Here is a 15,501-nt window from a genome sequence, read left to right on the forward strand (position 1 = left end):
AATTCCTTTTCTATCAATTTTTAGCCTATCCAGTCTCTCAACTACTTTCACAATGACTTTGGCAGCATCTTCTTCCTGGTTAAAGCCAAGTGCAAAGTACTCATTCAGTACCTCAGCTATGCCCTCTGCCTCCGTGTGCGCACTGCACCATGGTACCAAAATTGTTGATCAGTTCTGAGGGGTTGTCACAGCAAGCTCCTTATGTTTAATAGATCTTGCACGTCACAAACGATCAGATTTTTTAAAATTCCAATATTTATATTGCCATGTTCTTTAAGTGGCACAATGTAATATTATAGCTGCCTAAAATCTCTCAGACGGCACCATGGCACATCATTGTTTACCTGAATATGGAAGAGCATTTGATGCGTAGCTCCCTTATTTGTCTTTTATGTGCATCGATTATATTGAATTGCTTTGGATAACTACGATTTGGCTTGAAGGTGGTTAATATTTCTAAGCTTCTTTTAGGGTAATTTCTGAGTAACCAGAAGTTCAACCCTAAAGCAAATATAATACATTGAAGAAACATTAATTGTCAATTGCACCTAAATGCTCATTCAAGTTCAGTGAGATCTATAAAGCTATGTCAATTTTGAAAATTTTCAATGGATATAATTAATGTGCCAATTGAATTCAAAGGCTAAAGACAAATATCTGAATCTTTAAAAGTGTTCCAAAGATCTGAGACCAGTAATTGATAATCTGCAACACGCTGAACAGTTTCTTGTACAGCACAGGTTTCTGGTTTACATTTAAATGCAGTCATATGTTATAGCATGTTGTACACTCATGCTCTAGATATCAGAGACTAAAAAAATTAATCAGTACTCATGTCAGAGCTGCAGACTGTATCAGTTCAATAGTTATTTTATACTTACCCTACGTATGGCTTCCTCCTCCTCTTGACGCTTTTCATAATGTGCAAAGTCATCAAAGATTGAAGTGGTATGCTTGTAAGTAGCAATTATTTTAAGCACTTGTTTGGCTTTTTCCAGGGGCACCTCTTGTGTGTCCCTTGAGTTGGTAACTGGTTTATTATCATTGTTTTCCAATCGAATATGCCGTAGTTGGTTGTTGGGTACGTCTTTCACAAAGATCCACTTCACTTCAAACTTGCCCTTCCACTTATCCTGTGACCATACTCCAGCAAAAGCATTATAGTCCACTGCTGACTTCATCTCAGCCACACCACAAAAATGTCCACTTCCATTTACACTAAAGAGCAAATAGAGTGGTCCTTTACCATTCAGGGAGCGGAAAGCAGCATCCAAACGTTTATTACCATGCTCAGTACTGCACCAAATAGAGTACTTGATAGAACGGTGTATATCGTCCTCAGAATAGCTTTTAATTATAAATACTCGGCCTGTCTTCAGACTCCAATCAAAATCTTTGGGGTTGTAGTTGTGTATGCCCTTTAGTTTTTCCAATACAGGATGTACTTCTCCTCCAGATGGTGAAGTGCTTAATGATGCTATACCCAACACAAAGCTCTCACTACTCGCTCCACTGGTCTGACTGAAACCACCTCCCCGATTGCGAGGAGCCACCCAACGGTTTTGTGGCTGCTGCTGACCTTGAGATTGTGGTTGCTGAGGTCCTGGGTGCTGCGGCTGTTGATTTGATGGGTGGGTCTGAATAGCAATCGGCTGCTGCGGAAGCTGATGCTGTTGAACAACAACTTGAGGAGGCATAACTTGCTGTGCAGGTGGAACTTTGGGCACATTACCTTTGTCTTCCCAAGTTCCAATATTCATGTTGTGTTTTATAGGTGGTGGCGGCACTGCAGGCCCACCTATTCCCATGTTAGTCTTAGGCTTTAGTTTGGGCTGAGGCTTTGCTGGTTTCCTAGCAATAGCAGCCCAAGATGTAGGTTTAGGTGCTGAAGTGGTTGTTGCTGGGGTGCTATTAGCAACAATGCTACTGCACATACCTGTACTACTAAGAGCAGAACCTACAGTTTTAGTGACAGCCGTTGTCATATCTCCTCCAATCTTCAGTCCAGTCATGCCTTGCTCAATGCTATTTATGCCAGGCACCTTACTCAAAGAGTCACTGCCAAATCCAGCTTGTCCATCAGCTATGGCTCTTCCAAGGGAACTAGGTGGGTATCCATAACTGTTGCTGTATGCAGAACTTTGTGTTGACTGCCCTTGAGATCCACTTGCTCCCCAAGTAGAAAAGTCTGCATTCCCAGGAAAAAAGTTAAATCCATGTTGATTCAAAAATGGTGGGGTGCTCCCCAAGGCCCCTGGCTGACTAAATACACCATCCGGTATAAAGTGATGCTCACCATTACTCATTTGTCCATAAGTTGTTAAGTATGGCATTGGAGGATCTCCCCCTGTTGACCAGGGGGCTTCACCCAGTGAATATGGAAATCCAATGGAGGGAGCATAGTAACTGGGCATATATGGGTCAGACATTGGTGGGTAGCTGTTGCTCTGCAAGAAATTAAACAAAATTTAGCTATGAACATATAAACAAAGACACATTTTTCATATGTACTACCAGAACTTCTGTAGAGCCATTCATTGCAAGACAGAAGATGCACCCGTTTATAAGGACATCAGCAATTGTACATTCTTACATACAACGCAGCTACAGTTATCTTAGTGTTCCTTTAAGACCGCAAGGTGTCTCCCTGGGTACATTAGGTATCAACTGACATCAGGCAGATTCTCCAGCCAATTAAAAGGTAGATTTTATTTTTAAAAAAAATATTGTCAGTGATTAAGAAAGTTTATCCATAAACGGGAGCAGACCAATTTTTTTTCCAGGCATAGCACAAATTTACTTGCATGATGATTAAACCTTTGGTTCGACTTGAATGGCAAGTAATTACATGCCGCTTCCACACTAAACAACCCCACAGTAGTGTCCGTCAAACAAATTTAACACAAAAACAAACGATCATTTTGCAGAAATTATCAGCCAAATTAAAAAGAATGATATACTTTAAGTATTTTTTTAGTTACACATTCACAACTCTTAAACAGTTTCAAATTGTCAATTCAAACAAAGCTGAATCTGAAACAAAACATGTCTATTACATTCAATAAATATGCACTTCCCAGATCTAGGCTAAGTGTAATAGGCCCAAAACCCCAATCAGAAAAACTGATCTGCCTTAAGGGAGATTTCTACAATGACTTCCAATGGCACATAATTGTAATTCCGAAACAAAAATGAAATTTATTAATTTTCACCAGGCAAGTGTTTGGAACCTCGAAGAAATTTTTTTGATAAGACTATATAAATGCAGTTCTTTTGAAGAGGTTTGCTCTTTGATAGATAAAAGTGTCCTAAAAACATATCTAAAACTGCAACATAATAAGTGAAATGCCCAGTCAAATGTCCACTTTCCTTTTATTTTGATACCCTTTTGATTTGATAAGCTGCCATTCACCTTTGTCTAACTAGCCAATCTTCACCTGAAAACCTGGGTGATAAATGCTGACCAAAAGGTGCAAGTAGGAATTATATCCCCAGATACAAATTTTCAAGTAGGTATTAGTGGCTAATATTCAAAACAAGACCACTGGTAGATTTTTACAATTCCTGATTAAAAAGGTACGGGTAACTGTATTGCCTTTAGGTGATCTTAAGTGACAAACCTGGGGCTTTCTTGGTCCATGCAGCTTACCAATAGATTCTTCAAAATCAAATTACAATACAGAAGACAAATCATTTTACCCATTGCCCTCACGTCTGTTGCTTCTGACATTTCCCCATTCACATAAAAAGCTCATATTTTATCATTTAGATTTCCAGCTCAATAAACTACATTTAAGATTATAGCTCACTAATGAAGGTTTCAGAAATTAAGATTTCTGGGGGTCCTTGTGCACAAGTCGCAAAAACCCAGTCTGCAGGTGCAGCAAGTGATCAAGAAGGCGAATGGAATGTTGGCCTTTATAGCGAGGGGGATAGAATATAAAAGTAGAGAGGTCTTGCTGCAAAAAAAATTGTACTCCCAATGAAATTTGACATTCTTGCATATCTCTTTTTACCAGGAATGTTTCACCTTCTAAAATACCAAGGCCCCAACTAACTTTTTCCTTCTCCCTCCCTTCAATAAATGCTGTACTGAAATTGGAAGCAGTTGCTACCCTTCCCTTTGACACATGCAGCGAATTTAACTCAAATGACTGATTAAAGTTGCTAGTTATTTTGCTAGATAGTTTAAAAGCAAAGGAACTACTGTGCTCGACCTTGAGTTAAATAGAATCTTGGGATCTTTTACGTCCACTTGATAGCACAGATGAGATTTCAATTTCAGGCCTTAATTGCACATCTCATCTGAAAGACCCACTACTTATAGTTCACCACTCCTTCAGACTGTCAGCCTGGATTGTTATTCAAATCTGCGTTTGGGTCATGAACCCAGAACCTTGAGGATAAGCGATAAGTGCTACCACTGAGGTAAAGCTGATATTCAACCCCTTACTATTATCTTAATATCATCAACCAGAGTCTAAACTTGGGGCTTTCCTAATCTGTATGACCCAGCTCTACATTGGCTCCTCCATCTACTCACTGAACTATGAGATTAGCTCAGATGACAATTTTATTTACATGAAGTTCAATATACAGAATCTGACTCAGTAAAGAAATCAAAGATATCTTTTGATAGACTTACAAATGCTTCAATTATTTAATAAACTCTTCAAGTAGCCTTTGCACAAATACGTTTCCTGAAATTTCCAACATCTGTTGCCAACATATTTTCTTTCCACGACAGTGAATCTAGTTTCCAAGCATGTTTTTGGCCCCTTGTTCTTATTTGAAAATTATTCGTAGATAATATATTGCTCAAATAAAGACCAAGTAGGTTCCACTGGAAACAAAGTAGCAAAATCAAATAAGAAAGTGAACAAAAAATGGTCTTTGACACAAGAGTATTTGTCCCAAAAGTGAATCACAATATTAACTGGACTAAAGTACTCACTTTGTTCAATGTCAGGTTTTAATAACTAGATCAATAGCTATCTAAAATATCAACTTAATATTGAATAATGCCGTTGCAGTGTCAGAATCACTAATGTTCAGCTTGTGTGCATGATGGTACAGCAGACAACTGATGCTATCAGACAACACCAATGCAGTACTCTTAGCATGATGCACAAGGAAAATACAAGGATCAGGCAGGATTATGAAAAGGCAAGAGTATAACAGACTGGCAGCTGACATAAAAGTGAATGCAAAAATCTTCAATAGGAATTTAAATAGTAAAATAGTCATAAAAAGGGGCAAGGCTCGGGGAGCAATTAAGGCCCAAAAATAGGATCAATGCATGGAAGCAGAGGGCATGATTGATGTACTAAACAAATGCTTTGTGTCTGTCTTTACCAAGGAAGAAGATACTATCAAAATCCTAGCAAAACAGGAAATAGTTGAGACAATGGACGGGTTAACAACTGATAGGGAGTTACCAGAAAGGTCAACTGTACTTAAAGTTGATAAATCACCAGGACCAGATGAGACACAGAGGATGGTGATGGGAGAAAAGGGGTAAAACAGCAGAGATACCGACCATAATCTTTCTATCCTCCTTAGATAAAGGAGAGCAAGAGGACTAGAGAATTGCAAGAATAGTTCAAAGAAAGGTACAAGAATAAACTCAGCAAGTATAGGCCAGTTTAACCTCGGTGGTGGGAAAGATTTTAGAATTAATAATCCAGGACAGAATTAAGCAATTTGTTTGAGTGTAAACTAAAGAAAGGCCAGGCAAGATGCATTTAACTAATTTGATGAGGTAGCAGAGAAGGTTGATGAGGTCAATGTGGTTGACGTAGTGTACATGGACTTAAAGATATTTGATAAAATACTGCATAATCAGCCCACCAGCAAAACTGAAGCTGATGGCATAAAAAGGGACAACAGCAGCCTGGGCAGAGTGTTGACTGAATGACAGGAAATGGAAGTAGGGGTAAATATTCCTTTTTTGAACTGGAGGAAGGTATACAATAGAGTTTTTCATGTGAAGGTACGAGGAATACTGCTTTTCCTGATGTTTTAATCACTCAGAATTGGGTATACAGGGAACAATTTCAAAATTTGCAGAAGACAAAACTTGGGAGTTTGTCAACTGAGATAGATAGTTTCAAGGGATTTCAAGGGAAAATGCAGTGGAACAGGCAGACATTAGATGAAATTTATTGCAGAAGTGTGAGGTGATGTATTTCAAAAGGAAGAATGAGGGGCAGCATTAAGGGTACAGTCTTAAAGGAGTTGGAGTATAAATGTGCAAAAATTGATAGAAGTCACAGGGCCTGTTAAGAAACTGATTAATACAGCAAACACGATCCTGGGCTTTTACAGAGTCAGAGTGTATTAAAGAAAGGAAGTTACAATGAAACTTTCTACAATGCTAGTTTAGCCTCAGCCGGAGTTTTGGGGACAATTCTGAGCACCACACTTGAAAATGAGAGGATTTAGAAAGCATGTTGAAAAGGTTTAATATAATAATTCCAGAATTGAGGGACTTCAGTTACATGGATAAATTGGAGAAGTTTGGATTGTTCTGCTTAGAAAAAAGGTTGAAAGTGTTTTTACAAAAGCGTTCTAAATTAGGAGGGAGAAGCTGTTCTCATCGGCAGGAGTGTCAATAGCCAGAGAACACTGATTTAAGGTACTTGGCAAAAGAATCAACAGCAACAGGAAAAATAACTTAAAAAAAGGCAAGTGATTAGGATCTGAAATGCACATGCTTGTGTGTGGTGGTGTAGATTCAATTGCGGCTTTCAAACAGGAACTGGATAAGCATCCAAAGATAAAACAAATTATAGGGTTAAAAGGAAAATGGAGAGAACAGTAGGACTAGTAGTTACATTTACAAAGCTGGCATAGACATGATGGGCTACATATCATCTTTCTGTGCTGTAACCATTCTGATTCTACGTCCCAACTTTTTCTTTTCAATAAAATGGTTTTAAGGGCAAATGGAGCTTTTCTGAATAGATGTTGAAAAGGCAGAAATAAGAAGTACTGTATGTCCATTCACCAGACTTGGCTTCAGGGGTACTGCTCAGTTTATAAAAATGGTGGATTTTTGGAGAAAGGGATCACCCCTCTAGTGCATTTGGGGGTAGAAGGCATCATTTTTCAAATTGGCAGGCTTTGACTAGAAGAGTGCTGCCAAACCCACAACCATTACCATTAAGGACAAGGACCTTGAGTGCATGAGAGCACCAGAAGTTAGCAGTTTTACTACAAATCCCACATGACCTGGGAAGATTGCTTTGGTTGGTACAGTAGTTAGGACTGCTGCCTTAGTGCCAGGGACCCCGGTTCAATTCCCAGCTTGGATCACTGTACATTCTTTTTGTGTCTGCATGGATTTCCTCCGGGTGCTCCAGCTTCCTCCCACAGTCCAAAAATATGCAGGTTAAGTTGACTGGCCATGCTAAATTGCCTCTGTGTCAGGGAGACTAGCAGGGTAAATATGTGGGGCTACAGGAATAGGGGCCAGGTGGAACTGTAGTGAGTGCAGTCACAATGGGCCTCCTTCTGCATTATAGGGATTCTATGAAAAGAAATCCAACCCTTCAATGTGCTAAAATCCTGAAAGTCCATAATGAACTGCAGCAGAGCCAATTGGTAGCTCACCACCACTTTCCCAATAGCAAAAAGGAATGGGAAACAAGTGTTGGGCCATGCCTGTAGCACCCACACCATGATTGAATAAAAAAAATGCATTCCTTTTATTCACCCACTCAGCCTAATATTGCTGCAACTACACCCCACAATTCCACATGTAGGAAATCAAAACAACCTCTGAGGGTGAGCAGATAATCTGGAAAGAATACCATGCAATCACCCAATAGATTTATTCAGCCAGTCTGTTTAGACACTTATATGAAATAAATACTTGGAATGAATAAACCAATGGAACAAAAACATTGTTGAAGCAAGTGAAGAGGGCACTCAGTACAGTCCATATCTCAGACATGCTGTTTTAACATTACAATTGTGCAGCTCTTTCTCAAGGCTTTTTCTGCCCGTTAGATGTTCTAACCAAGAAGCAGAAAAAAAACAATATTTTTTATTAAATGGGCTTCCGTCTCACTTAGGTGGCTTCAGGTCAATCTAAATCAAACAATCTGTTCATAGAATCATAGAACCCTACAGTGCAGAATGAGGACCTTCAGTCCATCGAGTCTGCACCAAACAATCCCACCTTGGCCCTACTCCCATATCCCTATGTATTTTACCCACTAATCCCTCTTATCTACGCATCTCAGGACACTAAGGGGCAATTTTTTTTAAGCATGGCCAATCAACCTGCACATCTTTGGATTGAAGTAACTTAATTTTGGCACACCTCAGATGTTACTATCAGTTATCATGAGGGGACAGAAAGACTTCAGAAGAGTGAAATAAATTACAAATAGTGCTGTCAGCAGCGTAGAATTCATGTTATTTCGTGATAAAATTTTAAAAGAAATGGATTTCAAGTTGAACAGGCGAAACGAACAAAATCGCACATGGTGGTGAGAGCAAGCAGATCAAAGTCGCCCAGTAAGTTAACACTTAACTTTAAAATAATATAAGATGTGTTATCGTAATGTCATGCACGGTGCACAATGAGGGGAAATAAAGAAAAGGCACCAATTGTGCTCCCGTTTTTGAAACAGGCTCTTAGAAAAGGCTGTCAATTAAAACAAAGTCTCGATTGAACTCTGCTCAGGTGTAGAAAAGACTTGTAAAGAAGACATATACTGTAGAAAGTCAGGACAATTACTCAACAGGCACCTTGGCTATTACAGCTAAAAGTCACTGCAACAAGAAACAAAGTATTTTGATGGAAAGAAGCTGTTTGCTCTCAGGTTGTGGTATCTTTAGACTGCACAAATTGCAGTGTTACGACTGGTAGCCTAAAATGTAGAATCTTTCTGAAGGATGAAGTACACAGGAAAGAGCTTGATTTGGAAGGAAAAGGGAGCTGATTATTGTTAGCATATCCATACAGAGATCCATCGTGACATGTCAGTTCTCAGGATTCCCAGATTAGTTCCAAGATCGCCCATGAATAGCCAAACATCTATGACCCAAACAGGGTAGGACTTATCATAGCAAAGGAAAAGCTAGTACTCAGGTGACAACTGTCCATAATATAGCAAGGACAAATCGCACAGGTGCTTCATGTCGTTAGTGTGTGCCTAAGCTGGACAAGATACTGGGCAAGACGACAGCTCAGTGACTATCGCTGATTGCTGTGCAGACACATGGATTTGGGCCGGTGTCTGTGGGAGTTTGCGCATTCTCCCCGTGCTTGCGTGGGTTTTCTCCAGGTGCTCCGGTTTCCTCCCACACCCCAAAGATGTGCTGTTAGGCTGATAGGGACAATTTATTCCTGCCAAAATCAGTTTCCCTCAATCTGGATGGCCATAAAACATTAGACAGGGGTCGTGGGTAGAGAGGTGGACTGGTGGCGTTGAGATGGCGGCGCAGGCTCGTTGGGCCGAAGGGCCTGTTTCCCAGGCTGATTTTGTTCTTTGAAATCAACACAACAACACATTCTTACCTGGGTAGCAGCTAAATTTTGCCTCAGGAAACAGCAAATTCAATCATGCTGTTAAAACTCTGCTCAGATTTTAGCAACTGTGACAAATCCCAACAGACAATCCACAACATTCAAAATAAAATAAACCACAACATTCTCAAAAATTCAAATCATCCTACATTAATATACCCTTTAAAAAAATTCCAGGATTCCTCCAAGCCTTACTCAAATACACAAACAAGTGTTATACTTCTATTCATTTCATATTTTTGTAAATGTAGCAAACATAAAACACTCCAAGATGGTCAGCAAGTTGCAAACACCAAAATGTTTGGTTTTGCCAAAAAAATGTGAACGCGTGCAGCAAAATAGTGGTTTTTTTCTAGTTAGCAGTATTTGCCAATAGTTTATTTAATAGTTTAATAGTATTATTGGTTGATTTCACTGATTAAAAAAATGTTTTTTCCAACTGGTATAACAACACTAATCTTAAATGAATATTCAGCTTTCAGATCAACATAAAGAATGAAGGAATATAATTCCGAGTTTTCCTGGTATCTCAATCTAGGTTCTAATATACAAAATAGAGCATGAAGTACTGTACTGTACAGTTATCAGTAAACATTGAAGAGTTTCTCCAAGCAATTTGGAGAGAGGGGCAGGAAACGCATAATTTTTAAAAATATTGCTAGAGATTACATTCTCTAATAGGATGCAAGGAAGATTATATCAGTATAGAAATTAATGAACAAAAGAAAAAATGTAGCTTCTATAAAAGAGTTAATTTTAGTTGCTCATGTCTGTAGGAATTATACGACGGTTCTTCCTCTTGCTATTTTTAACAACATAAATCAGTTTTACTAAGTGAAGCAGTTTGCTTACTAATTTCTGAAGATCAAAGTCAAAGCAGAGTCTAGTCAATTATACAGAGCAAAAGTTAGATTGGTAAATGTTGCATCAGTTCCAGTTAACAGAGTCATTGGATCTTACCGAAAGTATAATAAAAATCAACAGTTCCAATAAGGAAAGGAAATTGATAAAAAAGACAAGAAATTATTTAGACAACCTATCCTTCAAGATATATTATACAGCACGAGATATGCAAAATCAGGAAGCTACTTTTAAGAAAGGTTTTGTAAATGAGGGAATTTTTTGATATGTAATAGCAGAATTTAACTTTAAACATACTAACACTGTTAGCAATCTATTCATTCAAATTACGTAAAAGAAAATAGTAGTTTAGAAAGTTGTGTTTATTTGAGAGTCAGAATAGAAGTCATAAAACAGCAAATGGGCTTTATTAGCTGGAGAACTGGAGACATGACGTTTACATTGCTAGCAAAGAAGTGCAATCCAAAGAGATGTTTTGTTTTGCGAGGTAAAACTGTATTAGATTTTGGTGAACCCAGAAAGGCTACATTGCCATGCCAGCTTAAGGTTACCTGGTTTCAATTTATTTGTGTTAGCTAAGAGAGGGGATTGGTTGCTGTTTGGTTAGCAGCACAGAGGGAAACCCTGGGAACTGTCTGGGCTCTGGACAAATCCTGAGGTGGTGGTGATGGAAGATGGCTGGTCCCATGTCAAGCGGCTTGAGCTCAGAAGCCCAAGGAACCATTTAGAGCTCAGTGCAATCAAGACACAAGCGTTGAGGAAAAACCCCAGGACAGTGCTAGACAGTAATTAGATGCAGGAGTGCAGATTTGTGAATCCCATAAAACGTTATCTCAGACAAACAGATCAAATCATCAGGTGTGCAGTTAATGAGGCAGTTCACGTTTGAGCAACTTTTGAGGGAATTCAGTGACTATATCTTTAGAAGAGTTGAAATTCCTGGTGAGGAAGATAGAGTTTTAATGAGATTGAGGGACTCAATGGTCACTGACATCTGGGTGCACTGCTAAGATATTTGTGGGATTTGACTTGGTCACATTTAACATGTAGCAGTTTCGTTTGCCTGGTAATTCATATTTACTTCATGTTGATTCTCAATGTTAAAGTACAAGACAGACATTGCAGATTGTTTTATCTTCTGACCTCGCATAGTCAGTTTAATACTTTGGAACCTTGTAGCTCTATTCTCCCAGTAGGTAACAGATTTCAAACTTTATCTACTTCAAACAAAAACTTACTGGTCCATAACTGGATTTGAACAATATTTATGTAATAGAAGTAGAAAAGCATCCCACAAAATGTCAGTTCCAAAGCATTGACTGTACTGATGAAATTATATTTTCTAAAAAGAATTTAAACGTTTCTGGATGTCACCATAAGCTACGATGTGGGATCGGTGCTGGGGCCTCAACTATTTACCATTTATATAGATGATCTGGAGGAGGGGGCTGAGCGTAGGGTGTCGAAATTTGCTGATGACACAAAGGTAAGTGGAAAAGCAAATTGTGCGGAGGGTGTGGAAAGTCTGCAGAGGGATCTAGATAGGCTGAGCGAGTGGCCGAGGACCTGGCAGATTGAGTACAATGTTAGCAAGTGTGAGGTTATCCACTTTGACAGGAATAGTACTAGGAGGAATTACTATTTAAAGGGGAAAAGCTGCAGCATGCTACGGTGCAGAGGGACCTGGGGGTCCTTGTGCACGAGTCGCAAAAACCCAGTCTGCAGGCGCAGCAGGTGATCAGGAAGGCAAATGGGATGCTGGCCTTTATAGCGAGGGGGATAGAATATAAAAGCAGGGAGTGCAACTGTACAGGGCACTGGTGAGGCCGCAGCTGGAGTACTGTGTGCATTTTTGGTCGCCACACTTGCGCAAGGATATTTTGGCCTTGGAAGGAGTGCAGAGGAGGTTCACTAGGCTGATACCGGAGATGAGGGGGTTGAACTATGAAGAGAGGCTGAATAGACTGGGCTTGTACTCGGAGTTTAGAAGGATGAGGGGGGACCTTATAGAGATGTACAAGATAATGAAGGGGATGGATAGGGTAGAGGTAGAGAGATTCTTCCCACTCAGAAAGGACAGCACGACTAGAGGGCACAGCCTCAAGATAAGGGAGGGCAGTTTAGCACGGAATTGAGGAGGAACTTCTTCACTCAAAGGGTGGTGAATCTCTGGAATTCTCTGCCCGTTGAAGTGGTGGAGGCTACCTCGCTAAATATATTTAAGACATGGGTAGATAGGTTCTTGGTAGGCAAGGGAATTAAGGGTTATGGGGGGAAAAGCAGGAAAGTGGAACTGAGCCACTTCAGATCAGCCATGATCTTATTGAATGGCGGGGCAGGCTCGAAGGGCTAGATGGCCTACTCCTGTTCCTATTTCTTATGTTCTTATGCATCTGTGTTACTGGGACCAGTGGAATGTTTTGAGGGGTGGCTCTGAAGGTGTTTAAATCAAGCTTGTTTGGAACATATTAAAATTAGCGATATAGTGTACAGCCATTGTCTTAGTTACGTGTACTAAGAGTTTACTTTATTGTTGCTTATTTTATTTCCTAATAATCATTAATTTTACTTAAAATCATGTCTGGGACATGATGGTATGGTGGCACAACGAATGTTAGTGTCTCACAGCGCCCGGGACCCATGTTCAATTCCCAGCTTGGGTCGCTGCCTGTGTGGAGTTTGCACATTCTCCCAGGTCTGCGTGAGTTTCCTCCAGGCACTGCGGTTTCCTTCCACAGTCCAAAGATGTGCAGGTTAGGTGCATTAAATCACCCGAGCGTCGAGGGGGGCTAGCTTGGGTAAATGTATGGGGATAAAGCCTGGGTGAATTATGGTAGGCGCAGACTCGATGGACCGAATAGCCTCCTTCTGCACGGTAGGGATTCTATGACAGCATACTTTGGATTTCAAACTGCTCCTCATGTAATAATAATGAACAATAATCTTTCAAAAGTCGTTCTCGTTTTTATTAAAGTAACTGCAACCCAGTAATCCTACATTAGACTGTGGCCAATTGACCATCTGAAATTCCTCATGAAATGGATTACTTGTATGTTATTTGTTTTGGTATAAATAAGTCATTTGATGCATTGCCATTGATCAACTTGCTGCAAAATGTTCTGAAATGCCATTTTTCTCCACTCAGTGCAGGCCAGCAGGTGCAATTTACTCCCCTTTCCTGTTCTTTCCTCTAATCAGCTGCATATACCAGGAACAGAAGTAACCTGCAAAAATTGAGTACCCACCTGCTGCCGTAATCGGAGTCGTGAATTCCCTTTAACTGGGCAGCACAAGCGATCCCATAAGGCCAATCAAGGCACCTTCACTTTGCAAAGGCAGATGGTGACTCACTCCTTCACTTCTAATAAAGGGCAGGATCTCTCAGATTATGCATACACCCCACAAGAGACAAAATAGTATGGAAAAGAAAGTCCAAATGCTACTTCCCTACGATTTCTCTCCTGGTTCATTTGCAACAGTATCCTGGAAATAATTCCCAATTCATGGAGACACCCAGCCAATTCTAGAACATTGGGAGTTCTACTTCTATTACACCCAAACCGATCATGCCTTTACCAAGCACCTGCATACATACACTTCCAGCAAGAATTGTTAGATAGTCACTAACACTGGGAACTACTGCCAATTCCTATACCAATCCCAGCTAAAATCGGCTAGCTCAAAAGATTGGGGGCTTAGTCTAATCTGTGTAGCAAAGTTACTCAACAAATCAAGATCAAAATCCTATTTTGCCCATGCTTGTAATGTTAAAATGAAAGTACACACAAAAAAAATTGAAACAACTCTGGCCTTTAAAAATCAATAAACAGCAAAATTTGACTGTTATTGGTATTTGTTCTCAGATGTGGAGCATGCAAGATTTTGACCTAGTGATGAAGGATTGGAATTATGGTTCGAAGGAAGGACGTTACATGGAGATGGTATTTATGAAAATGCTGCTTTTATCCTTCCCAATGGTTCCGTTGACAGGGCGAGGAATATTGTTAAAATAACGTCAGCAAATTGCTGTACTGCACTTGGTTAATAGTACATACTGCAGCCACAAAGAGCCTCTGATGCATAGGGAAGGATACTGATTATAGTGGCAGAGACGCCAAACAAGTTGTCTGCTGTTAAATAATGATGTTCAGTTTGAGTGTTATGGCTGCATCCATATAATCAGGTGCTAAACATTCCATTATACTCCTGAATTCAGCCCTGTAAATAGTGGTTTAGCATTTAGAGATCAGGAAGCAAACAACCTGGCACAGTCTTGCACTTGTGGCCAATGTACTGATATGGCTGCTTCTGGCCAATAGTGGTCCCCAGGTTATTATTTGAGGGACTTGGCAATTATGATACCATTCAAAGTTCAAGTAATGAGTTTCAGTCTTTTATTCAAAGGGATGGGTCACAGACCGGCATTTATACAGTGCAAATGCTACCTGCCACACGTCAGCTCAAATCTGCTTTGTCCAGTTTCTGCTTGCTGAACTCATACCATAGACCTGGAACTGCAGTAGTTGTATTCCAGGAATCTTAGCCACCTTCCTGTACATCAAGTCTGGTTCCAGCCACTGGTCGCTGCCCCCCCCCCCCCCCCCCCCACCTCCCGACCCACCCACCCACTCACCCACCCACCCACTGACTCAACAATAGCATTGCTCCCTATAACATACTCAAGTAAAAACTGTTTGAGGGCAGCTGCTTTTATTTCTCTTCAGGTATTGAGCTCCTGTTCATGTCTAAATCAAGATTAAGATGATATCCAAAGCTTTGTGACGAGCAGAACCCAAACAGAGCATCTAAGAAGATTATTGATTTTGCTTGACTGCTTTGTTAATGACTTTTTTCCACCAATTTACTGATGATTGGGAAGAGGCAGATAAAACAGCAATTACAACAGTTTGTATAAATATAGTGCTTTAAACATAAAATTGAGAGCAGAGTTATGAAACAAAATGTGACACAAAGCCACACAAGGTTTTAAGAAATGCTTTAAGAGAAGGAAAGAGAGGCTGAGATGTTTAACTTGGTAATTATAGAGCTTAGGGACTTGATGGCTAAAGGTACAATCCAACAGTGGCACTGAGTCATTG

At 40.0% G+C, this 15,501-nt stretch overlaps 1 protein-coding gene across 2 annotated transcripts in view; it reads right to left on the reverse strand.

Annotated features, from left to right (window-relative positions):
- The window catches only part of ythdf3 (YTH N6-methyladenosine RNA binding protein F3), a 40,317-nt gene that overhangs the window by 14,514 nt on the left and 10,302 nt on the right, over nt 1–15,501 (reverse strand). For both annotated transcript variants that reach the window (XM_080194170.1, XM_080194169.1), the window contains one exon: nt 882–2,447. In XM_080194170.1, the coding sequence (XP_080050296.1) occupies nt 882–2,447 (1,566 nt within the window). The remainder of the gene's footprint in view (nt 1–881; nt 2,448–15,501) is intronic.

This window comes from Carcharhinus amblyrhynchos, chromosome 8 (genome assembly GCF_965287045.1).
Source record: "Carcharhinus amblyrhynchos chromosome 8, sCarAmb.v2.hapA, whole genome shotgun sequence".
Classification (NCBI taxonomy): Eukaryota; Metazoa; Chordata; class Chondrichthyes; order Carcharhiniformes; family Carcharhinidae; genus Carcharhinus; species Carcharhinus amblyrhynchos.